At 59.0% G+C, this 12,789-nt stretch overlaps 5 protein-coding genes across 5 annotated transcripts; 2 read left to right on the forward strand and 3 right to left on the reverse strand.

Moving 5' to 3' along the window:
• Positions 1 to 48: 48 nt before the first annotated feature.
• ACA1_048850 (uncharacterized protein) lies at positions 49 to 1,639 on the reverse strand (the record flags this gene model as incomplete). Its single annotated transcript, XM_004358172.1, has 2 exons — positions 49 to 685; positions 777 to 1,639. Coding segments are annotated over 2 exons (1,500 nt in total), but the record flags the coding sequence as incomplete, so codon positions are not given.
• Positions 1,640 to 2,108: 469 nt separating this feature from the next.
• On the forward strand, positions 2,109 to 4,877 carry ACA1_048860 (transmembrane amino acid transporter protein; the record flags this gene model as incomplete). The annotated part of the gene is made up of 12 exons (XM_004358174.1): positions 2,109 to 2,169; positions 2,382 to 2,505; positions 2,598 to 2,680; positions 2,814 to 2,933; positions 3,031 to 3,099; positions 3,232 to 3,310; positions 3,424 to 3,512; positions 3,645 to 3,744; positions 3,841 to 3,919; positions 4,024 to 4,140; positions 4,259 to 4,702; positions 4,821 to 4,877. 12 exons carry the CDS (start codon positions 2,109 to 2,111, stop codon positions 4,875 to 4,877), a joined length of 1,422 nt encoding a protein of 473 aa, XP_004358231.1.
• Positions 4,878 to 5,000: 123 nt separating this feature from the next.
• ACA1_048870 (uncharacterized protein) lies at positions 5,001 to 7,517 on the reverse strand (the record flags this gene model as incomplete). Its single annotated transcript, XM_004358176.1, has 10 exons — positions 5,001 to 5,209; positions 5,268 to 5,856; positions 5,969 to 6,102; positions 6,195 to 6,274; positions 6,348 to 6,450; positions 6,545 to 6,674; positions 6,808 to 6,870; positions 6,970 to 7,195; positions 7,285 to 7,390; positions 7,469 to 7,517. 10 exons carry the CDS (start codon positions 7,515 to 7,517, stop codon positions 5,001 to 5,003), a joined length of 1,689 nt encoding a protein of 562 aa, XP_004358233.1.
• Positions 7,518 to 8,170: 653 nt separating this feature from the next.
• On the forward strand, positions 8,171 to 11,306 carry ACA1_048880 (LIM domain containing protein; the record flags this gene model as incomplete). Its single annotated transcript, XM_004358178.1, has 8 exons — positions 8,171 to 9,878; positions 9,937 to 10,024; positions 10,101 to 10,197; positions 10,269 to 10,471; positions 10,597 to 10,720; positions 10,819 to 10,921; positions 11,017 to 11,134; positions 11,219 to 11,306. The coding sequence occupies 8 exons, from the start codon at positions 8,171 to 8,173 to the stop codon at positions 11,304 to 11,306; spliced, it is 2,529 nt and encodes an 842-aa protein (XP_004358235.1).
• Positions 11,307 to 11,439: 133 nt separating this feature from the next.
• ACA1_048890 (uncharacterized protein) lies at positions 11,440 to 12,580 on the reverse strand (the record flags this gene model as incomplete). Its single annotated transcript, XM_004358180.1, has 5 exons — positions 11,440 to 11,486; positions 11,638 to 11,740; positions 11,893 to 11,952; positions 12,087 to 12,175; positions 12,313 to 12,580. Coding segments are annotated over 5 exons (567 nt in total), but the record flags the coding sequence as incomplete, so codon positions are not given.
• Between the last annotated feature and the right edge of the window lie 209 nt (positions 12,581 to 12,789).

Here is a 12,789-nt window from a genome sequence, read left to right on the forward strand (position 1 = left end):
GTCGTGGCGGTGGCACTAGAGGTATCCCTTGCGTGAGCTCCCAGAGTACTCTGCTCGCCTGGTGCTTCGGAACGCGTCCAGGGCCTGCAGCTGCTCGTCGTGGGGGACGTACAGCGACGGCCGCGCCTTCTTCGCGGGCTGCGCTCGCTGCCGACCACCACGACCGATCCCAATGTAGCCGTCTTCATTCTGGTCGGGTGCGTAGTACCGGCCCCTCAGCTCCTCGATCTCCTCGATCTGATAGCCGTGTAGCGCGTAGACGGCCTCCTCCTCGGCCACGTTCCACTGGAGCGTGTCGTTGACGAACGTGACTACCTTCAGCGACCCCTCCGCCGGGTGTCGACGATCGACGCCGACGTATTCTTCGTCTTCTTGTCGAGTCTTGGGCTTCTCTTGGCTTGGTTCAGCCTCTTCGTCGGCGCTCCACTCGCGGTCGGCGCGCGAGCTGTCGACGGCTGCGGCTGCGGTGACTTCCCACAGGGCGGGCTTATGGGCCGCCGCGGCGGCCAGGAGGACCACCGCGCGGTCGTCGTAGGCGTAGGCGTGGCTGTCGTCGTCATCGACGCCGCGCACGAGGAGCATCGACGTGTAGACAGTGAGCGCGGGTCGGCCCATGAAGGCTATCCGCAGGGCCTTCAGATTGGCTCGCGTCAGCTGGCTGCACCCGTAGATCCCGAGCCGTCGCCTGTCGTGTGCCGTCGTGTGCGTGTTGCGTTAGTGTGCAACGTGTGACGCACACGCACCACCGCACACCGCACACGACATAGCAAGCGTACAGATGGAGGAGGCCGCAAAGGAGGGATGACTCATCGGAGGAGTCTTCGCTGCTGCCGCTGTCGCCGTCCTCGAGCTCCTCCCAGCTGTCGCGCGTCTGGGCCGGCTTGAACCGAGGCAGGAGGGCGGCGATGCCCTCGTCGGTGATGTTGTCGCAGAAGGAGACGTCGAGTACGCGCAGCAGTCGCATCTGGGCGGCGACGGTCTTGAGGGCCGCGTCGTTGATGAATGGGAGGCCCTTGAGCGAGAGGATGCGAAGGCCCTCGATGGATGATCGCCCGAACGAGGTCAGGTAGTCGAAGACGTTCTCGACTTGACTCGGGTTGAGACAGGTGAGGCTCTTGAGGGCGCTGAAATCAAACGCTTCGAATGAAGATGAAGAGGAATGGAATGGAGAGATGACGTTGGTGGATGAGAGGAATCGCTTGGCGAGGCGAAGGCGAGGAGCAGCTGATGAAGATGAAGATCCGCTACTCGATTTCGAAGAAGATGGAGGCGCAAAGCGCTTGTGGCTGAGCTCAAGGAGGAAGAGGAAGTAGCGAACCTCGCTGGGCAAGTAGTGGATGGCCTCCTGCTCGATCAGGTCCACATTGTTGCTCAGGTAGGCCACGCAAAGGACGAAGAGTGGTGCAGCAGTCTTCCTCAACGGGCTGCTGACCACCGGCGTTGTGGAAAGCTCGTAGGGTCCCTCCAGTCCATTTTCGAGACCGAACGCGAGCAGCCTCTCATCATCTCGTTGGCGGCGCCGAAGATGCTTGAACTGGACGATGCATTGGTGGCACAGGCCGGTCTGTGGCGAGATGTGAGTCAGCGCGCGGCAGTGGCCGCACGCTCCCAAGCGCTGCCTCTGTGGGGGCGAGGCCATGATGGCGGCAAACAAAACAGGGACAGACCCGAGCGGCCCGACGCCGTCTATTTCAGCTGAAGTAGATCTCTCTTCATCTTCCTTGAACAACGTCAAACAAGGAAAAAAGAGAGAAGGGGCAACAGCACACCGCCAACGCATTTGTCGACAACGTGCTGGTGTGGTCGAGCTGCCGTAGTGGCCATCGGCGACGACCACGCTCAGGTCCCTCACTGCTGTAGTTGAGGGCTGTGCGTTGTGGGAGCAGTCGGTTGGTTGTGATTCGTCATTTCGGTCGACGCGGCCTGTATCTGCACGTCTTCTTCTTCGGACTTTTACCTACGGCTTGCGACGCACCTCCGGCACAAGGAGCGCAAGGAGCAGAGCAACGAAGGCACCGCACGCACGGTAAGGGAGTACTGTCGTGTGCCCCATCTTGTTTTTTCATTTTCGTTCAAAAGCCCAAAACGGAACCGAAACACGAGTCCCGATGGACAATCGATACGGGAGCGCAGACGTGGTGGGCACCAACCAGCGACACACAATCAAAGGTACTTCCTCTCTTCATCATTCTTCTCTTTTTTAATAATTATTTTCAATTTTTTTTAATGCGCTCTATCCAAATAATATTCGAATATTTGTTTTTTCACGTCTTCCCTATTCAATATTTATTTCTACTTCAACCCAATTTCAATTTATTGAGTTATTTATCATTTCGTTCGTTCTTTATTGTTACTCCCTTTTAACGCCGACCGCCCGGCAGTGTCGGACTACGCGTCGATAAACCAGGAGGCGCGGGATATTGGGTCGCGCTATGCGGGCGAGGATGGCGTGAGCTCCAACGAGCTTTTCGAAGCGGAAGACCCCAAGGCCCTCGTGCAGGCCAGGTGCGTCCCCGTACCCACCCACCCACACTCCAGCCTTTGCACACTCACACCCCACGCCACACGCGACTGACGTTGACTTATTGAATGTGCAGCTCGTTGAGGACATTCTTCAACATCACCAAGTGCTTCATCGGCGCGGCCTCCTTCGAGCTTCCCTGGGCTGTCAAGCAAGGAGGTGCCGCACACGCACGCACGCACGCACGCACGCACGCACGCACGCACGCACGCACGCACGCAGACCGCACACGCACACGCACCGCATCCCTCTGGACCACTTACGCACCGCACGGTTCGCGCACTCCATTCAGGTTTGATTGGTGGCTCGGTGGGACTGGTGTTTTTGGGCATCATCTCGCAGTTCACGCTGGTCATCCTGGCCAAGTGTGGCCACCTCGCATCCAAGTCCTATCCCACCTACCCGGACATCGGTGCGCTGCCACCGCTGCCGCCGACGCCGCTCCTTCTCTGCTCCGTTTTTTCCACTACTACTTTTTAACTCCGACCAACGTCACTTTGCTCCCAAAGGTCGTGAGGCGTTTGGCAAGACTGGAGTTATTTTGGCGTGGACGGGCATCATTGCGTCGACGATCGGAGGTAAGCAAGTCTAGACCACTACTACTACTTGAACAACTCATGCGTTGTGTGTGTATTGTATGCGTGTGCGGTGGTGCCGTGGTGCGTGTGCGGTGGTGCGTGTGACTAACATTGAAAACATTCTCTGTGCAGCATGTGGAAGCTATCTGATCTTCATCGGTTCGTCCATACAAAAGCTGCTTGGTGGCTACACCGCCGTGTTCGAATACAGGTACCTGATATTCGCTTCAATTTCTTCTTTATTATTCTTTACTCATTTATATTAAAATTTAATATTATTCCATTATTTTATTATATTAAACGAGTTTGGATATCTCTGTGCAGTGCAGTGTGTACCTTGTTTGTAATTCCGCCGGTCATCATGCTGTCGTGGCTGCGAAGCTACAAGGTCCTCGCCCCCACCTCTATCCTCGGTACTTCCACTCCCGCATGCCCCTCTCGGTCACCACACTTTACAACGCTGACGCGCGTGCGCGTGTCTATGCGTGCGGTGGTTCGCGTGTCGTGTCGGTCACAACGTGGTGTGTGCTGGCTTGTCTTTCCAGGAATTTGTGCACTCTTGTTCTCGTTGGTGGCGACGTGGATCGATATCGGAATGTACCACGAGGCCAAGTCCTTCAATGATTACCCCGCCGTTCAGATCACGTACGACCTTTGCATTATTATGACACGACACGACCAACAACACGCGCACTCACGAAAACATGTGACTTGCCTCAACGTTGTGTGATCCTATGACAGGTCCTACCCGCTCTTCCTGGGCAATGCCGCGTTTCTGTATCTCATCCACTCTGTTGTGCTGCCCACCGAGCAGTCCATGGTACGTACCTAAGCCATGACTTTCGCTTCGCTTTCAATTATTGTGGTGGGGCGGCTGTGCGTGTTGTGCTGAAGTGCGTCGTGCGTGCACTGCACGGTACACAGGCGAACAAGTCCAGGTTCCCGGTGGTGGTCGGAACGAGCATTGTCTTCGTGACCATCCTCAACGTCGCCTTCGCCGTCACCGCCTACCTCTTCTACGGCGAAGACACCAAACAGAACGTTCGTTAACACACTAACACGACACACACACGACACACACACGACACACACACGACACACACACGACACACACCGCACACCCTGACAGTGAGTCTCACGCTGGCGCGGCCACACGCAGGTGATCGACAACCTGCATCCGGGAGTGATGGAGATCCTGGTGCGCATCTTCCTGTCGCTCGACCTTCTGTTCACGGCCGCGCTCTTCCTCTTCCCGACCTCCGAGATCCTCGAGTTCGCGCTGCTCGACCGCACGCTCTTCGGCAAGTCGCGCAACGTCGAGATGCAGCGCAACCTGCTCCGGTTCATCATGGTCATGGTGACAGCGGCCGTGGCGCTCGCGATCCCCTTCTTCTCGGTCATGACGGGCCTCACGGGCGTGTTCGGGAGCAACCTGCTGGGCTTCCTGCTTCCGCCCTCGATCTACATCAAGCTCAAGTACAGCAAGGGCCACTGGGGCAAGATCAAGCTGGGCAAGCTGATGCGCTTCAAGAAGAAGACCTGGGGCCTCCTGGCTGAGCTCGTCATCTGCTCCCTCATCTTCCTCTTCGGCATTGCCATGCTCGTGCTCGGCATCCAGGCACGTCTCCATTCTTCGCTTTTCGCTATCGCTTTCATTTTTCTTTTTCGCTTTTCGTTCTTTTCCGTATTGTGCCACTTATTTATTGCGCGTGACTTTACAGGCGTTCGTGCGTGAGATCATTGACAAGTACACCAGCGGTACCCTGCTCGACGATTGATGTGGGTGTTCGACTATGGTGTTTGTTTTTTTCCTGCTCAACGACAGAATCGCTACCAGCGCGAACTCTCACATTTATTTTATTCATTTATGAGTGTACATTTTGATTTTCTTCTGAAATGGCTCAGAGGACCCGTCCGTCGAATTCGTCGGCGGCGTCGAGCTGCACGACGAGCTCCTCGTTGACGGGTCCGCCGCTCGCTCGCCTCCGATAAATCACGTAGACCGCCACGAGAGCGGCCAGCACGGCCAACGCCGCGCATGAGATCAGCACCGTCGTCAGCACGATCAGCACCGTGTTGTCACTCCCGCCATCGTCACTCTCCGCTTTCCCTACACGTTCGTTCGTTCGATGAGCGCGTGTGCGACGTGTGTGTGCGGTGGTGCGTACCATTGAGCAGGAGCCCGAGGTTGGGGTCGTAGTCGAGCGTGGCATTGAAGAGCGGGAAGCGGAAGACCAGTCGATCCACCAGCCCGCCCACCGCCGCGGCCAGACCCACCAGATCGCTCACGCCACCGTCGGCTGAAGAGCCCAAGAATTGGGCGAACGCGGCGGCCGTGGTCAGCACGGGCCGCTCGATGTCGGTCGGCTGGGCCGCGCCATCGATGAAGGCCACGAGCGGTACGATGAGCTTGAGCCCCGCGCCGGGCTGGCCCCGGGCGTCGAGCAGCCGCAGCACGTACTCGTCGAGCTTCTCGTCGGCGCGATGGGTCGCGCTCTCGAGCCTGTAGGTGCCCACGCTGACGTCAGCACCGCGGGAGGAGAAGTGGCCCAGGCCGAACTCGACCAGGAGCAAGTTGTCGGGGGCGGCGAAGGGCCAGTCGCGGATCTGGATGGCCCACTCGAGCGAGTCCTTGGCGGCGGTGAACACGGCCGCGCCGGTGTCCACCTGCTCGCCGCCGCTGAACAGGGTGTACACCACCTCGAACGTCGCGTTCTTGGCGCCGTACAGCGGCAGCGTATTCGTGAAAGTTACCTCCTGCCCGAGCAGCACATGTTTGTAAGGCGCGCACACGACAACGCGCGATGGCACGCGCACACGACAACGCGCGATGGCACGCGCACACGGCGCACACGGCGGTGAGACATACGGGGCCTGAGGAAGCGACGGCATAGCCGGTCGTGGGAAAGTCGCGGCTGACGACGACGCTCGAGTTGGTGCTGTTGTTGGGACTTAGCTCCACCGCCCGCACAAAGTCAGCCGTGACCGATGTGGTGATCGTCTCTGTGCGTTGTTGGTGGTGGTGGTGTGGTTGCAGTCACAATGATTGTGTGAACACAACAAATAGCAGAAGAAAAGAAGGGAGGAGGACATACCCAGAGCAGGCTTCATGACGAAGGACGGAGAGTCGAGGGTGAAGTTGACCTTGATCGAGTCGGTGCCCACCGTTGCCGCGCTGTCGTGATCCGAACGTGGTGAGCTCAACCCACGCTCACACCCAAAAAAACAGAGATGTGTTAGCTGCGTACGACGAGGTGGGCACGATGGCTGTGAGGGTGATGTTGTCGTAGAAGCAGCTGAAGGGCGTACTGCCCGTGTCTTCCACCATCACCCCGAAGCCCTGCGCGATCGCTGCTCGCGTCCGGTGAGCGCAACTCGGTCAACTCATGCCACGAACGGGGGGGGGGAACGAAAGCGAAGGAAAGAGAGAATCGGCCGCGTGTACCGGTCTCGTTGCGTGGGAAGTTGATGAGGCAGGCGAGGGCCGGTTCGATCTCGTAGTGGGTCCAGTCACCGTTGGGCAGGCCTGTCATACTCTGGTCGCAGGTCTGAAGCCTCGGCTCCAGAGTGTCCAGCTGATGTGGGGGAAAACACTTGTCACACGACACGCACGACACACACGACACACACGACACACACGACACACACGACACGATACACAACACTTTCCACCCAAAGAGGCCAACAGCGTGACTGCACGCGACGTACGGGAAGGCGAGCGCAGTATTCAGTCCTGGATGCGCCCATCCACCCGTGCCGCCCGACCAGCAACTGGACGTCGTCGCCACACGTGAGGAGGGAGTCACAACGTTCACGTCACGCCACGCCACGTCACACGGGAATGGCGGCAGAAGACGACGACCAATGTACTTGAGGGTCGCTCGAGGGCGGCAGCGGAGGGAAGTACCACCCGATGTAGGTAATGCACCCGGGCGTGCCCTTGAAATCTAAGCTCACCTTGAACCTTCCCGTGGGGGTTGTGAAGAGGCCTTGGGTGAAGAGGTCGCCGCCGCCGGTGAAGGGGACGGTGTTGTTGAACGACAGCACCATGTTGGTCGGGTTGTCCGGGTCTGGTACGACCACGCCATTGGTGCGACTGTTTTTTTATCATTAAATAATAACATGAGTGTAAAGGGAGTTGTGATCAAGGAGAAAGGGGAGGGCAACAACAAGAGATCAACGCACTTGTTGAGGAAGTGGCCGATTTGCCAGTGGCTATTGGGGAACGAGGGCTGGCCCTCGAAGTCGTCGTGGAACAGAATGTCATTGGCACGCACGGCGCTGAGCGCAACTACAGACAAATAAATAAATAAAACAATTAATAAAAAAGAGGAGGTAGTGGGTGGCAGGCACTGAGCGCAGTGCGTACCGACCACCAAAGCGAGGCCTGTGAGAAGAGGCCCCCGCGCGTGGCACATCCTGGTCTAAGCTAGTTAGGCCTTGTCTGCTATCGCGGAGTTCGTGGGACGATGTGCCCATTGACCGCCAACACTTTGTCTTTCACCAATCAGCTCTTTAGTTCCGTTTTATAAAAGGAATCTCTGGCCAGATAAGAATGTTAGACATGACAGTGTATGTAATGAAAGAATTATCTTTCGTGTTTTCCACTCCGTTTGCTCGACCGTGGGCAGACAGACAACGAGTATTGCCCTGTCGGTTCTCTTCAAGTTTGACAAACGCGAACCAGTGGTGGTGGACGTCGACGAAGTATTGCTTCTCGTTGAGGGCCGTTTCCGTTGCTGTCGCGCGCCAAACCGAACTTCGCCGCACGCACAGCTCTCCATTCCAGTTTTCTGCACTCCACTTCACCGACGCACCTTCACCTCCTTCGCCTTCGCCTTCGCTGTATCGTCGCGTTCCGCTCCCCTCCGAAGAAGACGCACTAACCCACAACAACCAAGGTACCTACATCTTCAACAAAACCCGCCCCGTTTCGTTCTACGGTCCTCATCTCTAAGCTCTCATCTTTCATCCTCAAGGTCGGGATTGGGATTTTTGAAATCGCGATTTATTACCAAAATCTGCGATTTTTTATAACAGGCGATTAAAAGGGAAAAAAAAGAAAAAAAGAATGGAAAGTGTGGCGTCGTCGGTCGAGGGCAAGCGAGAGCGGAAGGAGAGGGAGAAGCGGGAGAAGAAGGAGCAGAAGGAGAAGGAGAAGGAGGAGAAGAAGCGAATCAAGGAGCAGAAGCGGAAGGAGAAGGAGGAGCTCAAGCTCCAGAAGAGGCGCGAGAAGGAGGAGAAGAAGGAGCTCAAGCGCATCGAGAAGGAGGAGAAGCGGAGCCAGAGCAAGATCAGACCCAACAACAATGTCGACAAAAACAACAAAAAGAACCGACGACAGACCGAGGCGGCGGCCGCCAAGCTCAACCAGAGCCACGAGGTGACGCTGCCGTCGAGCGCGAGCACCACGGCGGCGGCGGCTGGTGGTGAGGCGGAGTCGGCGGCGGCGGCCAAGGCGCGCAGCGCGACGTTCACGCCGGCGGCGATCAGCAAGTGGCAGAAGACGAGCAACAAAGAAAACGACGACGAGAAAAAGAAGAAGAAGAACGAAGAAGACGAAAACAAGGCGACGGTGGTCTCGTCTCCCGCGGCGACAGCAAAGAACGAAGACGACGGTAACGCGAAGCCAAAGAACGAAAGCGACGCTTCCGCGGAAGACCAATCACAAAAGAACGAAAACGACGCCGAGGCCGAAGAGGGCAAGGGCAAGGCCAAGGAGGACGAAGCTGAGCCCGCCATCGCCGTCGCCGTCACTGACGCCGATGTCGACAGAAACGCCGTCGCTGCAGCCGCCGAAGCCCAAGCCGAGGCCGCTGAGGCCGCGCGGCTGCGGCGGGAGGCCGAGAGGGAGAGGGCCGAAGAGGAGGAGCGGCGGCGGGCCGCCGAGAAGGAGGCCATGGAGGCCCGCGAGCGTCAGCTGCGCCAGCAACAGGAGGACCAGCACCGCGAGCGACAGCTCCAACAGCAGCAGAAGCTCCAACAACAGCAACAGCAACAGGTCGAGCAGCAGCAGCAGCAGCAGACGACCGGTCTGGAGGCGCTCCGAACGCAGCAGGACGATGTGTTTGCAGCGCTGGAGGAGCTGCGGCGGGTCGAGCAGGAGGTGCTGGGCCTGAGCAGCAGCAGCTCCCAGACCGCCGTTGCCGTCACTGACGCCGGCGCCTCGGCCGAATTCTCGGTCGTTGTTGTCGACACCAACAATGACGAGAATGGCGAGAGTGCCGAGAATGCCGAGGCCGAGGCCGAGGCCGAGCGGCGGCGGCAGCACGAGCAGCAGCAGCAGGCGCTGGAGGAGGAGAGGCAGCGGCGGCTGGCCAAGGCGCAGGCCGAGGCGGAGCGACTGCGGCGGGAGGCGGACGAGGCCGAGCTACAGCGACAGCGCGAGCTCGAGCAGAGAGAGGCCGAGCGCCGACGCGCCGACGAAGCCGAGGCCGAGGCCGCCGCGGCCGCGGCCAATGCGGCAGCCGTTGAAGCCGAGCGTCGCCGGGCCGAGGCCACAGCCGCAGCCGTCGCCGCAGCCGCCGCCCAGGCCCACGTGCCCGACGTGACCGAGGCCGTCGCTGCCGTGGCCGCCGCCGCCACCGGCGCCGTCGAGGAAGTGGCCGCCGCCGCCGCCGGCCATGCCGACACTCAGCAGAAGCAGGAAGAGCAGGAGCAGGAGGCGATGGAGAGGAGCTGCAAGGAGGAGGAGGGACAGGTCAACGCCCTGCACCACAAGGCTCCCGTCGCGACCGGCGGCAGCGGCAGCTCGCGCGACAAGCGCAAGACCTTTGCCGGTACGTCACCGGTGAGCCGCGGCTGGCGCGCGCTTGTCTCTGCTGACGACACACCCAGGAGCGAGCAGCACAAAGAAGACGGTCGCGGTGCCGATGGTTTTCGCCAGCGAAGCGCCGGCCGCCGTGCCCGCCTCGGCGCCCGAGCGGTACGACCTCCGCCTTGCCTGGCCTGACGAGTGTCTCTCGTTGACTGAAGGGCTTTGGCGGCTGTGACTGTGTCAGACGGCGCGCCATGACCGGTGCTGTGGGCGCCAAGGGCGGCGTCGCGTCGCGATGGCAGCAGGCCATGGACGCCAGCCTCAGCGCCAAGACCCAAAACGTGCGTGTCGTCGTGCGTGTTGCGTTGTGTGTGCATGAGCTGATGATTGTGTTGTGGTGCCGGGCGAGCAGTTGTCGGAGCAGATGGACGATCGGGTGGTGAAGGGCGTGCAGTGGATGGACACCCAGATCCGATTCCTCATCGCCGAGATCCAGAAGCGCGGCGAGGCCAAGGGCGACACCGGCAGGCCCGTCATCACCTTCGGCGCCCTCTTCGCCGCCACCATCGACACCATGCCCGCCCTCGCCGCCGCCATCGCCACCGCCAAGAAGAGGTCCGCGCCTCCGCGCCTCGCCCGGCTTCACCGCACCCACGCCCTGACCGTGCGCGTGCGTGTCGTGTCGTGTCGTGTCGTGGCCTTGTGTTGTGTTGTGTTGTGTTGTGCGCGGGCGTGGTCAGGGGTGTGGTGGCGTATGAGGGCGACATGCTGCTTCAGGCGGTGCACGACGATGTCGAGATCACTCTGCTCAAGGACGAGATCGAGGACACGCCCATCGAGCCCTCCCCTCGCCGCAAGGTCCCGGTACGCGCTCGACCACCTGCACTGTGTGTTGGCGCAATGCCTCGCCGCACAGTGTTCTTATAGACGACTTGTGTGTGCGTGTGGGTGGTGTCGATTAGGTGGCGGCGGGGCAATCGCAAAGCGAGCCGGTGCTGAGCAACAACGAGAAGTGCGTGGCGTGCGGCAAGACCGCCTACCCGCTCGAACGAGCCGTCGCAAGCGGTACGTACCTTCCACACTCGTCGCGTCTCGTGTCGTGCGGTACTCACGCGTTTTCGCCTGATTTGCCGAACACTCACGACACACGACACACACAGGCAAGGTGTTCCACAAGAACTGCTTCAAGTGCAGCGTGTGCAAGTGTGTGCTCAAGGTCATCGACTACGCGCATCTCGACGGCATCTTCTACTGGTACCAGACGGTCACATCTACTTTGTGCGCTGACACGCGCGTCGTGTCGTGTGTGTCGTGTCCACTACTCACCCCACGCCTCCGCGTGTCGTGTGCGCACATCATCAGCCAAACGCACTTCCAGCAGTTGTTCCTCATGAACGGTGACTACAAGTCGGGCTTCAACAAGGCGGCTGAGGGCGTCGCGGTCCTCTAATCCCGCACCCATCATTTATTTATTTATTTATTATTCCCTTTCCGGTAAAATCGGCCACTAAATATAATATTTGCCAAATAACTACAACTTTTATTCACACTTGGCCACTTCGCCCTGGCCACGCCGCCAGGTATCAAGACAAGCAATCGTGTCTGTTCACGGCGTCCCAGTAGCCTCGGGCTGCCAGTCAATAAAAGAAGTGGTGAGGTCAGCACGACAACAACTCACCACACACAACACGACACACGACACACGACACGCGACACGCGACACGCGACACACGGGTGTGACCAAGCCAGCGACCAGCAACACAAGCGAGCGGCACACGTACTAATGTCTTGTGCGAGAGGATGGATCTTTACAAAGGGCTCGGCCACAACCAGGAGCCGTCGTACGAGGTCGTATCGGCGGAACATGATGAAGACATCCATTACCTGTTTATTTTTAACCGGAAATATATAAACCATATATTTTCACATCATGATCAAGCGCGCCAATGGTCAGTCAACAAAGTTGAGCAGCAACGTCTAAAGTGGGTGCGAAGGAGCAAGAAAAAAAAAGGAGGGGGAATCAGCGAGTGCGGTACCATCTGGTGGATTATCACGGTGGAGGACGCGCAGTAGGCCGAATGCTCGCGCTCGGCTTGCTCCAGATATTTGATGGCCGTCAGCAACGCTTCCTGCACAGGTTTTGCAGCAAGTTATTCAAGGTTCATCCGTGGGTGGGTGTGTGCGCGCTGCGTGCGTGTGTGCGTGTGTGTGTGTTCTTGTCAAGCGGTACCTGCTGTCGCGAGCTAAAGAGGTAGTGAAGCGCAGTGACGCCATACCACGAAAGTACCACGGACGTGTTGAACGCGCTGCCCAGAGGCTCTGCAGAGAAGGCAAACACACAGTTGAGTATGCGGAACCACTGACGCGCGGACGTAAATGGTGTACGTTTGCTGTTACGGTGTGTGTCGTGTGTGTCGTGTGTGTGGTGTGTGTGTGTGTCGTGTGATGTCACGCACTCAGACTCTTGAGTTGGTGGCCCATACGGCCCAAGAGCTTGCGGAGATAGGTCATCAGGGGCGTTATGTCGGCGTCGGGATCCTCGCGCTGGCGGAAGCTGATGACTTGGTGCAGCATCTGTATCGATAGCACGTAGCGGTCGACGTTCTCCACCTTCTTCAGCAGATTCCACAGGAACGCCTTGTCGCCCCAGTCCCCGTCTTCGTCATCCGCCTCCCCGCCGACGGCGTCGTCATCGTATCGACCCTTCTCGTCGTCTCCGCTCTCGGACTTGGGTTCGCTACCATCTCCGTGCGTATCGTAACTGGTCGGGCTGCTCGGCGATGGCGAAGAGGAGTGGTTGAGTTCAAGGAGGAACGGCACGACCGCTGGGCGTCTTCGCGTATCGCTGGAAGACGACGATGTCCGCAGCCCCGGATGGGCCGTCGACGTCGCGCTGTGCCAACACGAAGGCGTCGGCGCGTTGGTGGTGTCTC

The sequence above is a fragment of the Acanthamoeba castellanii genome (genome assembly GCF_000313135.1).
Source record: "Acanthamoeba castellanii str. Neff unplaced genomic scaffold scf7180000084583, whole genome shotgun sequence".
Taxonomy (NCBI): Eukaryota; Discosea; order Longamoebia; family Acanthamoebidae; genus Acanthamoeba; species Acanthamoeba castellanii.